This window comes from Melozone crissalis, unplaced genomic scaffold, assembly GCF_028551555.1.
Source record: "Melozone crissalis strain CALT ecotype California unplaced genomic scaffold, PUWL_Pcris_2 ptg000027l_1, whole genome shotgun sequence".
NCBI classification, from domain to species: Eukaryota; Metazoa; Chordata; class Aves; order Passeriformes; family Passerellidae; genus Melozone; species Melozone crissalis.
In genome coordinates, this window is record NW_026535805.1 from 13,787,243 (window position 1) to 13,801,428 (window position 14,186).

At 48.9% G+C, this 14,186-nt stretch overlaps 2 protein-coding genes across 3 annotated transcripts in view; one reads left to right on the forward strand and one right to left on the reverse strand.

The window, feature by feature from the left end:
- Window positions 1-3,166, reverse strand: part of TMEM63B (transmembrane protein 63B) — a 48,833-nt gene extending 45,667 nt beyond the window's left edge. The window contains exon 1 of the mRNA XM_054280368.1: window positions 3,027-3,166. The gene's annotated coding sequence lies outside the window, so the exon portion shown is untranslated. The remainder of the gene's footprint in view (window positions 1-3,026) is intronic.
- Window positions 3,167-3,271: 105 nt separating this feature from the next.
- MRPL14 (mitochondrial ribosomal protein L14) lies at window positions 3,272-13,573 on the forward strand. 2 transcript variants are annotated; one of them, XM_054280379.1, is made up of 3 exons: window positions 3,272-3,290; window positions 10,463-10,549; window positions 12,917-13,573. In XM_054280379.1, the coding sequence occupies exons 2-3, from the start codon at window positions 10,476-10,478 to the stop codon at window positions 13,281-13,283; spliced, it is 441 nt and encodes a 146-aa protein (XP_054136354.1). In that variant the 5' UTR covers window positions 3,272-3,290; window positions 10,463-10,475; the 3' UTR covers window positions 13,284-13,573. The 2 variants fall into 2 exon arrangements, with proteins under 2 accessions (XP_054136354.1, XP_054136353.1); XM_054280378.1 differs by having other exon boundaries at window positions 3,278-3,316.
- Window positions 13,574-14,186: the final 613 nt, after the last annotated feature.

Consider the following 14,186-nt stretch of genomic DNA (forward strand, 5'->3'; position numbering starts at 1 on the left):
TTTCAGTTTCCAGCTCAGCCTGCAAACAAGCTTGAAGGTCCCCAGGTTCATTTCCAGCGCCAGGAGGAAGAACAGACAGCTTTACTGAGACCAGACACAGCCAAACCCTCCTCTGACTCATTCAGTATCTCAGAGGCCATGGCCCATTCAAGGCTCTGCCATTCCCTGTTTCCCCCCCACCAACTATCCCGAAAGACCCTGCAGAGCCAGTTCAGGCAGCAGAAATCTGCCCCCTTGCTTTGAGGCTCCAAGCAGGGCCTCTGCCTCCTTGTGTGAGAGGCAGTGTGGAGAACAAGCAGCAGGCTGGCACACTGGCCATTTGCTGCAGGAGCTCTGGATGATGGGGAGGGGGGATGTGTGTGTTCACACGCAGGGCTCCACACTGTGGGCTACCCAGCAAGCTCCCAGTGGCAGCAGGAGGCAGGGAAGGAGCAGCCTAAGGGACTGTCACCAAGAATTGCCTGGTTTCCACCCTCAGGAAAGCAGCTGCTAGATTAAAAAAGCCTTTATGGATCTGTCATTCAAGGACACGGATACAAACTCCATTTTCCAAACATTCCCATCATCTTGTCTCATCTGTGTGCCACAAAAAGCCACGGAAAAGATGCAGCCCCAGCCTCCAGCAAGCCTTATCATCCTTGCCCATCCCTACCCACGGCAGAGCTCTCAGATGCTTTGATATGCAAATCAGCCACAGGATCCATAACCAGCGCTGTCTGGAATTAACAGCACACACGGAGTACCCTACACCCAGGGCCTCCTCCCTCCCCAAGCACCGCACGGCTGCGCAGCTTCACGTCAGATGACACCAGATGACACGGGTCCCATTTGCCCTGGGTGGGAGCGGGAGGTGCTGCCTGCAGCCCTTGGGTTTTCAGCACACAGCCTCACCCTGGCCACCAGGATGGAGCTGGGGCACTCACAGCTCCAGGAAAGGAAAGGAGGACAGCAGGCAGGCTGGGCTTGCCCCTCGGTGCGGACGGGCGGGTGGCAGAGGAGCTGCCGGCAGGACGCTGCGGGGCTCACACAAAGTGTCACCAGCAACAGACAAACACCAGGGCCTGGGCACTGCCAGCTCTCAAGGTTTTGTTGAAATCTCACGCTACCTGGGATTTTCTGGAAGTTCTAGTTGCCAGAACGAAGAGATTTTGTGAAGATTTATTTTCCATGAAAACCATATAAAAATCCCTCCAAGCAAGTTCCTAGCCCACGTTATTACTGCAGAAAGCTGAAAAATATAACCAAGGATACTTTAGGCCCAGAAAGAAAAAATAAAATTAAACCCCCACACACAAACTAGAAGCAAAGTACACTCAGGATTTTTCTTTTCTTGTCTCAACTCATGGCTTCAGAACAATTTAGGACAGTTACACTATGCTCTGGTCAAAGGGTAAGAAAATGGAGCATTGGAAAGCCTCGTGGCGATGCCTTCTTGACATGAAAACGGACACCCCCAGAAAATACAGTAGCTTCAGTTCCTTCCAAGGTTACCAAAGACAGGAACAGACAAAAATAGAGCAAACTTATTGCAACAAAACATACTTATGAGTCAAACCAGAGCCTCTTCCCAATCCCCTCAAAGGCACGTTCTTTCATGTTTATTTTGCTCTTTTGGTATCCAGGTGAAGACTGCAGAATGGACTTCTCTCCCCATAAAGATAGCGTATTCCTACTACTAAAAGGCTCAAGATGAAAAAGGCCTTCCTCGGTAGATACCAGCTAATTGCAGTCATTAGAAGTAATGCTTTGCTATTTCTGGTTGAATGGAGTCCTCCTGGAGTCAGTTACGAGCTGAGTAGTCAGCTCTGCCTCTCTCAGAAGCATTAAGAGTAATAAAAGCTATTAGGGGCTGTACAGCATGGTTGTTTGGAGGGGAGGGCACTGGTCCCCGCCATGCACTTGCAAAGGCTCTGTCCCACACTCAGGTGAGGCATCGGCGGCACCACCCAAAAGGCGCCTGAGCCACGCAACCCTTTGTGACCCCTTTGTGACCGCCGCTGATCGGATGCTCCTGCCCCACAGCCCATGGCCTTCCGTGTGTGCTTCCTCCAGAGAATGACACTATGGAGCAAGGCACTTTCACAGTAACAGACAAATCCAGGAGAGAAGGGACTCCTCTAGGATATACACAACTAAATTAGTCACCCTGAGCACACACTGATAAGCTTTTTGTTTCTAACTTCTACTATCGAGATGAGCAAGGGAGGGAGGTGCCCAGAACCTCAAATTGCCAAAACACCTGCTCTCCATCTAGCTGAGAGCTACCAAACCTGCTGAGAACACCGGTGTAACTGCAGCCACATTGCAGATTTTTGGCGTGATGCCCCCTCCAGTGGGTAGCTACATAAAGGGTGCACTCTACAGCAAGAAGAAAAAAACATGGCTTACTGATGTGGAGCGGTTGGCGACCGAGACAAGAGCAAAAAGGGACTGCTTGGCTATCTGGCCACGGACATGAGCTGTATCCGACAGCCTTTGTCGAGTATTGCAGGGGAGGATAAGCAGGGCAGGATCAGAAAACTCCGCGCTACTCCCACCACCCTCGGAACATCCCTCCTGCCGCCCTGCTGCTCTGCTTCACGGCGGTGCCTGCAGGAGCGACGCACAAAAGCGCCGACCGCAGAAGAGCCGGGCGCGCCGCGGGCGGGGGTCCGGCGACCCCCGAGATGCACAAACCCGGTTACCCAACAGCAGCCGAGGCGAGGGACGGCAAAGGACAGGCGCCCGGGGGACAGCGGGAAAGCCCGGGCGGCCTTGGGGCGGCGGGCGGCCCACGCCGCTGCACGGGCACCGCGCCCCCCGCCCCGCTCCGCCCCAAGATGGCAGCGGCGCCCCCGGCCCGGCCCGGCCGCCTCCACCGCGGGCTCGGCGCAACGGCCGCGCGCCCGGCCCGGCCCGCCCTCAGCACGGCGCCACCGCGGACCCCCCCCCCATCCCCCCGGCAAAAACCCTCCGGGCCTAGAGGAGCCGCGGCCGCCGCGCCCCGCGGTGCCCCAGCTCCCGCCCGCTTACCGGCGGCCCCTTACCCCGTGTCAAGCGCGGACGGGCTCTCCCCGGGCCGTGCCGGGCCGGGCCGGGCGCTGCGGTACCGCGCTGCTCTCCGCCGCCCTCGGCAGCGAGCGACGACCGCTGGGCTCGGCCGAGTTCGGCTCGGTTCGGCTGGGTTCGGCTGCGCTCGGCGAGGGGGCGGGGCCCCGGCAGTGGGCGGGGCGCGCAGCCGCCGGCTCCGCACAGCGGCGGGGGGGGTGGGGCCGCGGCGCCGCGCGTGCGCACCGGGGCTGCGCTGGGCGGTAGGGCGCGCGCGCTCCACGCGGGGGTGCGCGGCGGGGCCTGGGGCGTGAGCGACGGGGCCTGGGGCGTGAGCGACGGGGACGGGGACGGGGACGGGGACGGGGACGGGACGGACCGGACCGGACCGGACCGGACGCTGGGAGTGCAGCGCAGGGCAGCCTAGCTCGGTACCGCAGTGCCCAGCAGGGCCGGTAGCCGGCCTTACCCCGCCGCCGGACCGGCCTGCTCGTGGCACGCTGGCTTTTTCCCGGGCACGGCGCCGGCCCCTCACACGGCCCTGTGGCCGAGCGGCTCGGAGCGGCTTGGCCTCTCTCAGCGCTGGGGCTGTGCCGCTGCCGTGCTCAACTGTGGGCCTCGGGGACAGTCGGGCCCTCCCTGCCACCGGGTCCCGGCCGTGCCGGCCATGCCCTGGAAGGAGCCGCTTGCAGGTGCCCCTGGTGCTCTGTGCCCAGGGCTCGGGAGGTGTCAGCCCTGAGCATGAGCTGCTGCTCTGCAGGGACGGAGACACGCTGTCCCCGAAGATGCGCGGCGCGAGTCCGAGTGTCACGCAGCGCGACACAGGGTGGTGACATCCCGCTAAATCAGTTGGGAGCTGGAGCCTTTGTGTCGCTTGCACACTGTGCTTCTACTGGAGTGGCCTGGGAGAGAGGGAAAACACTCTTCCGAAGTTCCTGCATGTTCAGAGAGGTTCTTTGCTCAGAATTCGCGTGGGGCTGCGGTGCTGGGGTTAGGCTTTTGTGGGTGTGAGTAGTCATGCAGCAAAGTTGGACCAAAATTCCTGTGTCCTGACAGGCGTGGCATTTACTCGCGTGTGTCATGGGGACTCGGGAAGTGTGGGCACTCGTCTGTGCTTTCCTGGTTATTCTCCAGAAAGCTCTTTCGGAGGTCCAGTGAGTAAGGGGAGGCGATTGGGGGAAAAGACTGTATGACATATTTCTTAAAAGTATGAATAACTTAATCTTTGTAGTAAAAGCAGGTAGGCAAGCCAGCCTTTTTAACAGCAGGACACAGATGCTCATCTGAGCTCTGTAGGCTTCTCTGGTTCCAGAGCTCTCCAGGCTTGCCTGAGAGGGTCTTCTTTGGACAGAGAGAGACTGAGTTAAGGGGAGTTTCTGAGCGAGAGATGAGGCTTATGCCACCAAAGCTACAGGTGGCTCTGTACTGCCTTGTGATGCAAGCGTGCCTTTGTCTCCAGGTCATGCTTCTCTTCAGCCTGAATTCCAACAGCATTAGGCATCCTTTTCTGGTACAGCTTTATCAGGAAGACCTAGAGCCACTATCATTTTTTGTGAGCAGCTAGTCTAGGTCAGTTGTTCCTGACGTTTTTTCACGGTCGAGACACAGCTACACATCTTCTCTTCCTTCTTGTGTGTGTTGTCCTTGCCACAGCTCCCCCCAGCGTGGTTACTGCTGTCTGGGTTGTGATTGCACCTTACTGGTTGAGGGCTGGCCACCTGGGTCAGGGCTGGGAACCAAATCTGGCCTTGTGGCTTTCCACCATTGTCCTGCTCTTGGGACCTCAATACTTCTAAAACCGGTAAAGAGACATTTGAGAGGTGATAGCGGTGTAAAATTACAATGGTGTGGGCAGTTCTCTGAATTCACATGTGATTCCCAAAAGGGAGAGGCAGGGGAGTGACCTTTCTTGGCTTCACCTCAAACCCCACAGGGAATTCTGGGGCTAGTCCAGTACCTGCCCTACTGCTCATTTCTGTTGACTTCACACAGACAGTTGTCCTCTCTGTAGCTTAATTTTCTGCTGGTGCACTGAGAATAACCCCTCCCTATTTTAGTACAGTGCTGTGAATATGAATATATGGGATGATTTTAGGTGTTCTGATATTAGGACAATAAGTACCATAAGTACTTTGGCGTTGTGACTTCTGGATACTTAAAATGTCAAAAGTAAGTTTTATTTTATGCAGCTCTTTTGTTATCTGCCATTCCTGATCATGGTCTAGAAAATGAGCTTAGTGTGTTTTGCTTCAAAATTGTAACTGATATACCTGTAATGAGTTTCTCTTGGTAGCTTGGATCAGTAAATATCCTGTTTAATAGCTAATCCTATTCATAAACTGATTTTAAAAAGACTTAATTCCTCTGTGTGAATCCTGGTCTTTTTGTCATTGATATAAAACCAATTATGACTTGGTAATGAATATCTTGTGTATTTTTAACACACACAGCCTTTAATCACATTGTTTCCTTTAGGAGGAGAGCTGTGAATAGATTGAGTCCCCCAGTTCACAGTTGGCTCCTGCAGCTCACCGTGGCAGACAGTCTATAAATAGCCCTGCAGTGGCAGAGCAGGGGTTTAGGCATTTGCGTTGCATGTACTGCCTTGAGTTCATTTCCTGTGTTTTAATGCTGGATGACAGATGCAGTTCAAATCTTTATGCTGCCTGGAGCATGTCTGTTTTGATCTTTTAAAAGAATAAAGGTGATGTTGGTCCTCACTGTTTGACTGTGCAGATCAGGTCACTGCTATAAAAGTGAAGAATATTTTTATCTGGTTTCTTTGGCTTTGACAGCTGTCTCTGGGTAGTTGGCCTTAGGATTTTCTTTGCAACATCCATTGGTTTTCCGTGGGGCCTGTCTGGATGAGTTGCCAACAGAAAGAAGGAAAAGCTGAATGATTATACAATTAGAGGTCTTGGGAATATAGGGAGGAGGGGTTAGCTCCAAAACTTAAAAAGGAAAGTACTCCTGGATTGCCAGGTAACAGCACTCTTTAAAATTACGTTTACTCTAGGATGCAGGCAGGGTAAGAATGGTGCCTGGACTGTTTTTTAGGGTGTACACCACTGATAAGACCTTGGTCAGCGCTGTTGCACTGGCTTCTGCAGTGTTCAGATGCAGACCTTTTCAGTGCTCCCATGGCTGTGTATTAGCAGAGCAGATTCATGCAGACCATTCTTGTGAAGCACACCAACGTTTTTGCTGAAATGACAAGAGATTCTTTTCTTGTCCAAGTCTCCTGGTGTTTCTTTGGAGATACTGTCACCACATGAGGCTGGGTTGCCAGTGGGAGAAGTCCCACTCTTGTGTTGCTCCACATTGCCTTGCAGCAGGGTTCATGTGCCCTCAGGCTGAGCTAGCTGAAAACTGATTTACATAAGTGCTAAAGCCAGCTTAAGGGAGGTGATGGGAGTGTGTGTTGGGGGGACACAGGGCTTCCTTTCTTGGTGCTGTGTGCCCTGATGTTCATTTGTAGTGGGTATGTAATCCTCTCTTCCTTGTCTGGCACAGGTCCTTGCTCTGTCTCAGTTCCCTGAGGTGCTCTGCTCATGCTGTGCATGTATCTTTTGTGTTTTCTGATTTTATTTGCTGGGATGAAACTTTCCAGAATTTCTCCATTCAAAAGATTTCAGCAATCAAGGTTTCAGCAAATACAAGTTAGTTCTTTAATATCAAGGAAAACCACTGAAGGTGATAGCTAGAGCACATGAAAATGGTGCAGTGGATAAATAACTTCCATACGTTTATAACTGGTGAAGAGTTTCTTTGTTGAGCAGTGCTGGAATTCTGTGTCAGTCTTTTGCATTGATTGGGGTAGGGCTGAAGGGTCCTTGAGAAGAGTACTTGCAGTAGCAGGTTACTGCATGCTCAAAAGTAATTCAGTGAAGTAGAAATAGGGTCATTTTGGTGAATATTTGATTAACAAATTCCTCACCTTTTTCTGAATGTTACTTTGAGCTCTTGTCTGAGGTCTGTGATAACTTTTAACAGATATGTGGAGAGGGGCAAAGTGTCTCTGTGACTGTGATTTTCATGAGATAGAGCCACTACTAGAAATTAGGGGCAGCAGGATAGAAACAGCAAGAGATTCCTCTGCATGATTCTTCATTGCTGCTTTGGTGCAGCTATGAGTGGTCAATGTTATATCAATAGTTGCCTTCAAGGCTTCTCATTTTAGGATAGTGTCTATTTAAATACTGCTCCTGCCTAGCTTGGAAAACTTGGAAATTAATCCTGCTTGAGCAGGAGATTGGACTAGATGACCTCCAAAACCCCTTTTGAAGATAAATCCTTGGTCAGGAGCGTATTAGTGACTAAGTACTAAGCAAGTGGTGGTGTTCTGTCTGTCCAGGCTATTTTGCACTGTGCTCCTGCCTGTATCAGTTGGGTAGTACCAATGGCAGACTTCTGGGAATTCCTACAAATTTTGCTGTGCTTGAAGGGTATGGGGTTACTCTTCCCATACACCTGGGAGCACTGAAACCTGGTGACCTGCGAAGAGCCACCTTCGGAAGCAAACCTGGATCATATACATTCCCTGTGCCTAAGTGCAGCTTCCTCTGAGCCTTTTTAAGGCCCCCTGGTGTGAGGCAATGTGTGCTGGGAAGGAGAAAAGTGCTGGGGGCACTGGGGCTGATGGCTGCCATCGATTTATAGCAGCCTTCAATTGTGGCACCAGCTTGGGAGTGTTCATGGGGCAGCACCAAGTGTGCCAGAGTGAACAGATTCTGTGCCCTTCAAAGCTTAATTGTTTAGTAATTAGCAGCTCCATAGGGGGAAACTGAGGGCAGGAGAGATGAAGTTCACAGCCACAGAGGGATCAAATTGGGACTGGGTCTGGTTGAGGAGCACCTGGAGTCAGACCCAGACTACTGGCTGTTCCTTTCTAGAAAGGAAGCTGGCATGTTACAATAGCTGAAGTTGTGATTCACTCTTCAAGTGTGTGAACACACTTGCACCCTTGAATGCCGTTCTTCATGCCATAGATGCATTCTTCTTTTCCCTCCACCCTGAACCCTCCTGCTAATTGGAAGCATCCCCCCTGTTTACTCAGTTGCTAACAGGATGCTTCATACCAAATAATCAATCATAAGAAATTTCTTAGCTTGTGACACATCTTAATGTACTGAGGAATGATTCTTAGCTGAGAAGGGGATACTGAGTCATCTGAAGAAATAAACAGTCCTTGGACACTTAATGCTGTTGATGCTTCCGCTGGTAGTTTTGTAACTTCAAACCTTCACTGCTGCCACGGGGTAGAAACAAACAGTGACTTGTCCCAGGAGTGATGAGTGACTTCAGAGTTTATGCAACACTTCAGCACATTGTAGATGTGCTTTAAGCACATCTGGCTATGCTGGTCCTGGTGCTGCTGTCCCTTTGACAGCAGCCAGAGCCTGCAGCTGTCCTTGCCTTGTCATGAGCTCACAGACCTCACTTATTGGTCTTAGGTAGTGATGAGGATGAGCAGACATGCCTTCACTAGCCACCAAGGCTACCATGCCTGCTAGGAAATAGAGATGGGGTGACAGTGCTCTCTGAATTCCCCAAGAAGTGTCCATGAAAGACAACAGAGAGGCCAACTTGCTGCTGTAGTTTTGGGTTTTGTAGAGGGATCCAAAAGCTCATGATTCTTTCACATGGGGAGACAGCACACTCATGTGCAGAAGAGGATGCAAGCAGATTGTGGGCTTAAAGCAAGTCGGCATAGTTGAACTTGCTTAGAAATCTGAGCAGCAGCAAGGCCAGGTATTGGACCTTGATTGCCAGGAGAACTGTAAATGCAGCAGGGCCTTGCTGTCATTAGGCATTAGGATCACACAGGTAAAGACATGTGGCATAAACACAGCCTTTTTGGAGTCACATTTCAGAGAGGAGAATGTGGGAAAGCCCTCAACTCATTTGATGATCATCTACCCCGCAGAAAAGTGGCTTTTTTTTTTTTTTTTTAAAGTAAATAAATGTAAGCTTTGGCTGTTGCTGTTCTTTTCCAAACCTGCCTGTTTGACAGAGTTGGTTTGGCACCTGTGCTTTGCTCAGGTAGCACCACTCAAAACTGCTGTGGTGCACATCTTGTGCTTTTCATCGTGCTCTCAGGTAACACTTGCTTTGTAGAACAGCTACAAACCCTAAAATTTACACACATCCCCAGGTAAGCAAACACATTGGAGAAAAAAGTAATAAAAGAGGGAGTTAAGATTTAGGCTGGACTTTACTTGGTTTTATTAAGAGCTGTGGCATTGTCTATTTGAAGGTTCTGTGGGTATTTTTTTTCCCCCTAGAGAAGTTAACTCAGCTTTATTTTAAAAATAAAGGTTAAAAAAATGGCTTTACAGTGTATTGCTATAGTTTGGCCCAAAACTCATCAGAACTGTCAGAGAGAGATGAGGTCAATGGATTTTTAGTGTTTGCTTTTGAAAGGAGAGAAGCAGAGCACGTGTTGGTTACACTGCCAAGGTCACAGCAAGCTGTGTCACATGCTGGTAGTTGCAGTCAGGTGGAAAGTCTTAGCTGTACCTGAGCTGGCCTGAAAGAGGCCTGGCTCTAGGTCTGCGTTGTTTCCTTCCTTCCCTTGGATCTGCCGACATAACCACCTGGGTCATGGCTCCCTAATGATGTTTAGGAAAGTGATCTGGGTTCAGATAAGCCTTTGTGTCTGCGTAGCAAGCTGGTCCCAGTCAGTCTGACAGAATGGGGTTGGGGATCCGCCACAGACGTAGGCAGGGAGGAGGGTGCGGCTCTCAGTGAGGTTACCCTTGTAACCCAGCTCTGCTGCACTCAGGGTGGTGTGCAGTGTACAGCAGCTGGAGTGAGCACTGCAAAGGTACAGGGAACTCTTCTCTGGGCAGCCCGAACAGGGCAGGACTGGCAGCAGCATGACTGTGTCTTGTAACAGGCTGCTTAACACCTTTGTATGCCAAGAGAGAGTGTGCCCTCACCAATGGAGCTCTGGCTTGTTTCTTGCCTGGCAAATTGCTTCCTGAAGCTGTGATGCCAGTCTGTGGGTTATCTGGCCTTTTGCTTGGTTTTGTAGGTAACCTTGGTAGCTTTTACAAGTAACCGTGGTGGCTTTTTCTGGGCATTGCAGCCTCTAAACCAATTCACATCTGAAATTCTCAAACCTGCTTTTTGTTACACGCTTCACAGTGCACACAGAAGGGCCCTTACCTCCGTGTCTAGGAAACTGCAATGCAGTGATACTGAATCCAGCTTTGTAGTATATGTGTCTGAATTACATTGTCTCCTGAATTCAGGCAGGGGTTGTAGATCTGCTTGTGGTGTGCTGCAGCTGCTGCTACCACTCTGTGTGTCCTGTGGATTGCAGCATCTAAATAGCTGCTGAGGCCCTAGTGTGTGATTCGTGTAAAGGAAAGAAAGCAAACCAAATTCTGTCCATTTTCCAGAGTTAATAATTCTTTTGTTTCTTCTGCAGGGTTGGCTACCAAATGGCTCTCTTGAATAGACGAGTTGGTTTATCCTTAACCCATCTAAGCAGTGCTGTGATCCAACGACAGTTCAGGTAACTTTAAGATTTTGCTTTTGTTTTCTTCAGAATGTTTAATGGTTGAAAGAGATGCTGTTAAGTTGATCAAGAATAAGATAGAGCATTTGTAATTCAAAAGGGTAATAAACTTTTTTTAAAAATCTTACACTTGTCCTTTCATTGGTTGAAAAGTGAGCCCAGGCACTCCATTTGCAGGTTCCTAGCATTCTGCATTTTCATATGTGTGTAAGGAGGCTTTTATGCCTTTGACAGCCATTCATGGGCGTGCAAGTAGAAGTTGAAAGTGTCTGTGTTTCTCATGCAAGTGCAAAAAAACCCAACAACAAGCCCCTGCTGATGCAGAGCCAATTACAATGCTCAAAATTATTCAACAGTTTATCATTTATTTAGAATAAAAATAATCTGAAAAATTACTTTCTCATACTTTAACAGTGTCTATTTTGTTATTTTTCTTTTGTTTCTTGCCCCAGGCTCTAGGCATTTAAAGTTTTAAATTTATGTACTTCCTATTTTACAATGCTTTGCACAAATCTTACAGTTTAATCCCACAGTAGACTCTGCCAATTTGGGGAATCTCTAACTCTTTGAAAGGTCAGGGCTTCAGTTTAAAGGATGAGAATAGTCATTCTCAGGATTGTGGTCTAGAGGGGGGATTAAGATATGGGCTAGGTTGTGTAATACACAACCTGGGAGCTATCTCAAGGAGGAATCCAGGTGTTTCTGGCTTTCTCTTTAAGTGGGCTGCATGAGAGCATTGGCCAGCATACATTTAAAGCATGTATAAGTGACAATGACAGGGAGGTGAAGTCCAGTCCATAAAGGTGAACAGGACTTTAGAAAACTTAATGGGGAGACCTTTTCTTTGTGAGGTATTCCTCTGTGGCAGAAATCAAGAAAAAAGGGAAAGAAAAAGTTCTCCCAGTGCAGTTATTCTTGTCTAGTGGTTCCTGGACAGTCACATCCATATGTCTTTGCTACTGCTGTGTTGTACACTTGGTCCCACCAAGGTTTTCCCTGCTCCTTCCTGTGACAGCACTTCTCTTTTTCCAGTCTCCTGCCTTCTGCTTTCCCTGTTGTGCAGCCACAGATGGTGGGCAGAGGAGAGAGAGTGTGGTGTACCACAGTCCCTGCCAGAGGATGGGATGGGACTGGATGGGATGGCATGGCTGGTTGCAGAGATTAGTGACTTCTGAGGGAGAGAGGAAAGCTAAACTAGGCCTCTGCTGTGGGAAACAGATTTTGAAAGGCAGAGCTTGACCTCTTGAGCAGTTGGACTTGTGCAGATTGACTCCACTGTCCTTCTTCACTGTGTGTAAAAATTCCTGCTTCAGCTGATGTCCATCCACACCACATTTGGTGTGCATGCTCATCTTTTAGGTAGCTTTGCAAATACAGGCCTCTCCTCTTCAAGAAGGGATGATGGTCCCTATTTACTTTGCACACTTCTGAAAAACAAGATGAATGGTTAGGTTGCTTCCATATGCTGTCACTGAGTAGTTCAGCTGGCAGCAGTTTGGCATTCCTGCAGCTCTGGCCAGCATGTTTCTAGTACCTCATTGCAAAGCAGTTGTTCAGCAGCAGAGAGGATCTTCCTTCTTTTCCAATGGTCTGTGTTTGGGTGTCATTTGAAGACAAGCAACAAATCCCTTGAGTTTGAGCTCACTGAATAAAAAAATAATGGTTTCTATAAGGTAGTATGTTCCTGCTGTTCCCAAGAATATTCAGAGTAGGACCTAACAACTAGTATTGTGCAGTTTGTTGTTTCTTACTTCCACAAAGCAAGCATACAGAAGAGACTGTGTCTTTCTGGATTCCTTCTGCTTGGGGATGGTGGTGATCTCTTAGATTCTAGTTGAGAACAGCTTAGGACAGCCACAGAAGTACCTCAGATGTTTTACTGAGAACAGAATAAACTGTGAGACTCACAGACTTCGGTGAAAGGAAGGTGGATCATAAAAGTTCTTAGTGCTGGGTACTGTGTGCAAGATTGAAGGAGCCTGACTTGAGTCTTAGCTTCCTGCAGGCTTTTTGAAACAGAAGTGAGCACATTTTTGTAGCTTGTAGATTGAAGCTGCATCATCATCTGCAGTTGCTAAAAAGCCCATGGTATGCAAGCCACTCTTCATGCCATCTTTAGTTGTGTTTTGGAGTAGAAAGGTCATTTTGTATTTGACATTTAGTAAAGAGTGTGCAAAGCCCCAAGTAGCATCTGGCTTTCAAAGAGCACACTGAATGCAGTCAGTGTGTCACCCATATGGTATCTATTCGTTGTTGGTGCCTTTTGAGTGGTTTGTGTAATGACAAGATTCTGTTCTGGGTTTGCCTTTGCTCCCCACGGATTATTGAGGAGATGTGTCTGTCATTCTCTCCTGTCTTTGGTAGCATCACCGGAGCGTGCCGAGCAATACAGAAACTCACCCGCGTGCGAGTGGTGGACAACAGCGCCTTGGGGAACACGCCCTACCACAGGCCACCAAAATGTATCCACGTGTATAACAAGACTGGAGTTGGCAAGGTTGGAGATAAGATCCTTCTGGCTATCAAAGGAGAAAAGAAGAAGGCTTTAATTGTAGGGCACAAGATGCCAGGTCCCACCATGACGCCTAGATTTGATTCCAACAATGTGGTACTAATAGAAGATAATGGGAACCCAATAGGCACTAGAATAAGAACACCAATACCCTATACACTGAGAAGAAGAGAAGGCGAGTTCTCTAAAGTATTGGCCATTGCCCGCAACTTTGTATGAATGCTGAGAGGTCTTCAGCAACCCTTCTATATCTTTTCATGCAGTAGCTGTTCCTTGGTCCTTTTCCAGAAGCCGGTGAAACATGAAAAAGCTGATGTTCACCAAGAATATCTCCTCCCTTTTAAGAATTTCAAGCAACTAATTTAAATATTGAATTTTTTTTTTTCTCCAAAAGAAGGTTGATTGATTTCACAGAACACCTGCAGTATGTTTGGGAAATAGTCCTTCACCCTTATTCCTCCTGTGGTGTTAATCTGGTCTGTCATCATTAAAATGAGACCGTGAAAATCCTTGTGCCGTATTGCTTGTGTTCTCTTTTCCCTATTTCTGCCTTTCCCAGTTCCCCAGGAATAAGACTCAATCCCTGGCCCAGTGATACCGGAGGTCTACAAAATGGATTCACAAGTAGTAGAGTAGGAGAGATACATAATGCATTATGGGTGCTTTGGGCACATTAAATAAAAGGACTGGTTTCTCTCTTTGCCTAAGAGAAATATTTAGGAACAATTAGAATGAGGAGGGCACGGTGGCCTGCAACACCCTTCAGTGTTGTGTGCTTGAACAGGGCATACCAGAGACTGGGAAGCACAAGTAGGTAGGAAAGGGAGCTGAAGAGGGAGCCAGAGGGTGAGCTGAGATGCAGCCTGTGCTCTCCACCTGACCAACCCCTGAAAACTGTGTTCTCAGATAAATGCAAGGGCTGGGTTCAGATTGAAAGGACCACAGAAAGAAGCTTCCTTTTGGGCTGCTTCTTGGGACCACTGTCAGACATCATCTGAGGTGGGCTATTGGTGAGGTTGGCTGTTGTCCAGTTTCCTAAGCTTAGGTACAGAAATGGGCAAATGCTACTCTGTTGCTTTCAGGACTGGTTGGGATCCAGCAGCCAAAGAGCTGCTGTTCTAT

What these genes read in the sequence shown, in the direction of transcription:
- MRPL14 (XM_054280379.1), top strand. Translation starts at nt 10,476, where the DNA reads ATGGCTCTCTTGAATAGACGAGTTGGTTTATCCTTAACCCATCTAAGC. An exon ending in GTGATCCAACGACAGTTCAG is followed by an intron (nt 10,550 to 12,916) that starts GTAACTTTAAGA and finishes TGTCTTTGGTAG; the next exon opens with CATCACCGGAGCGTGCCGAG.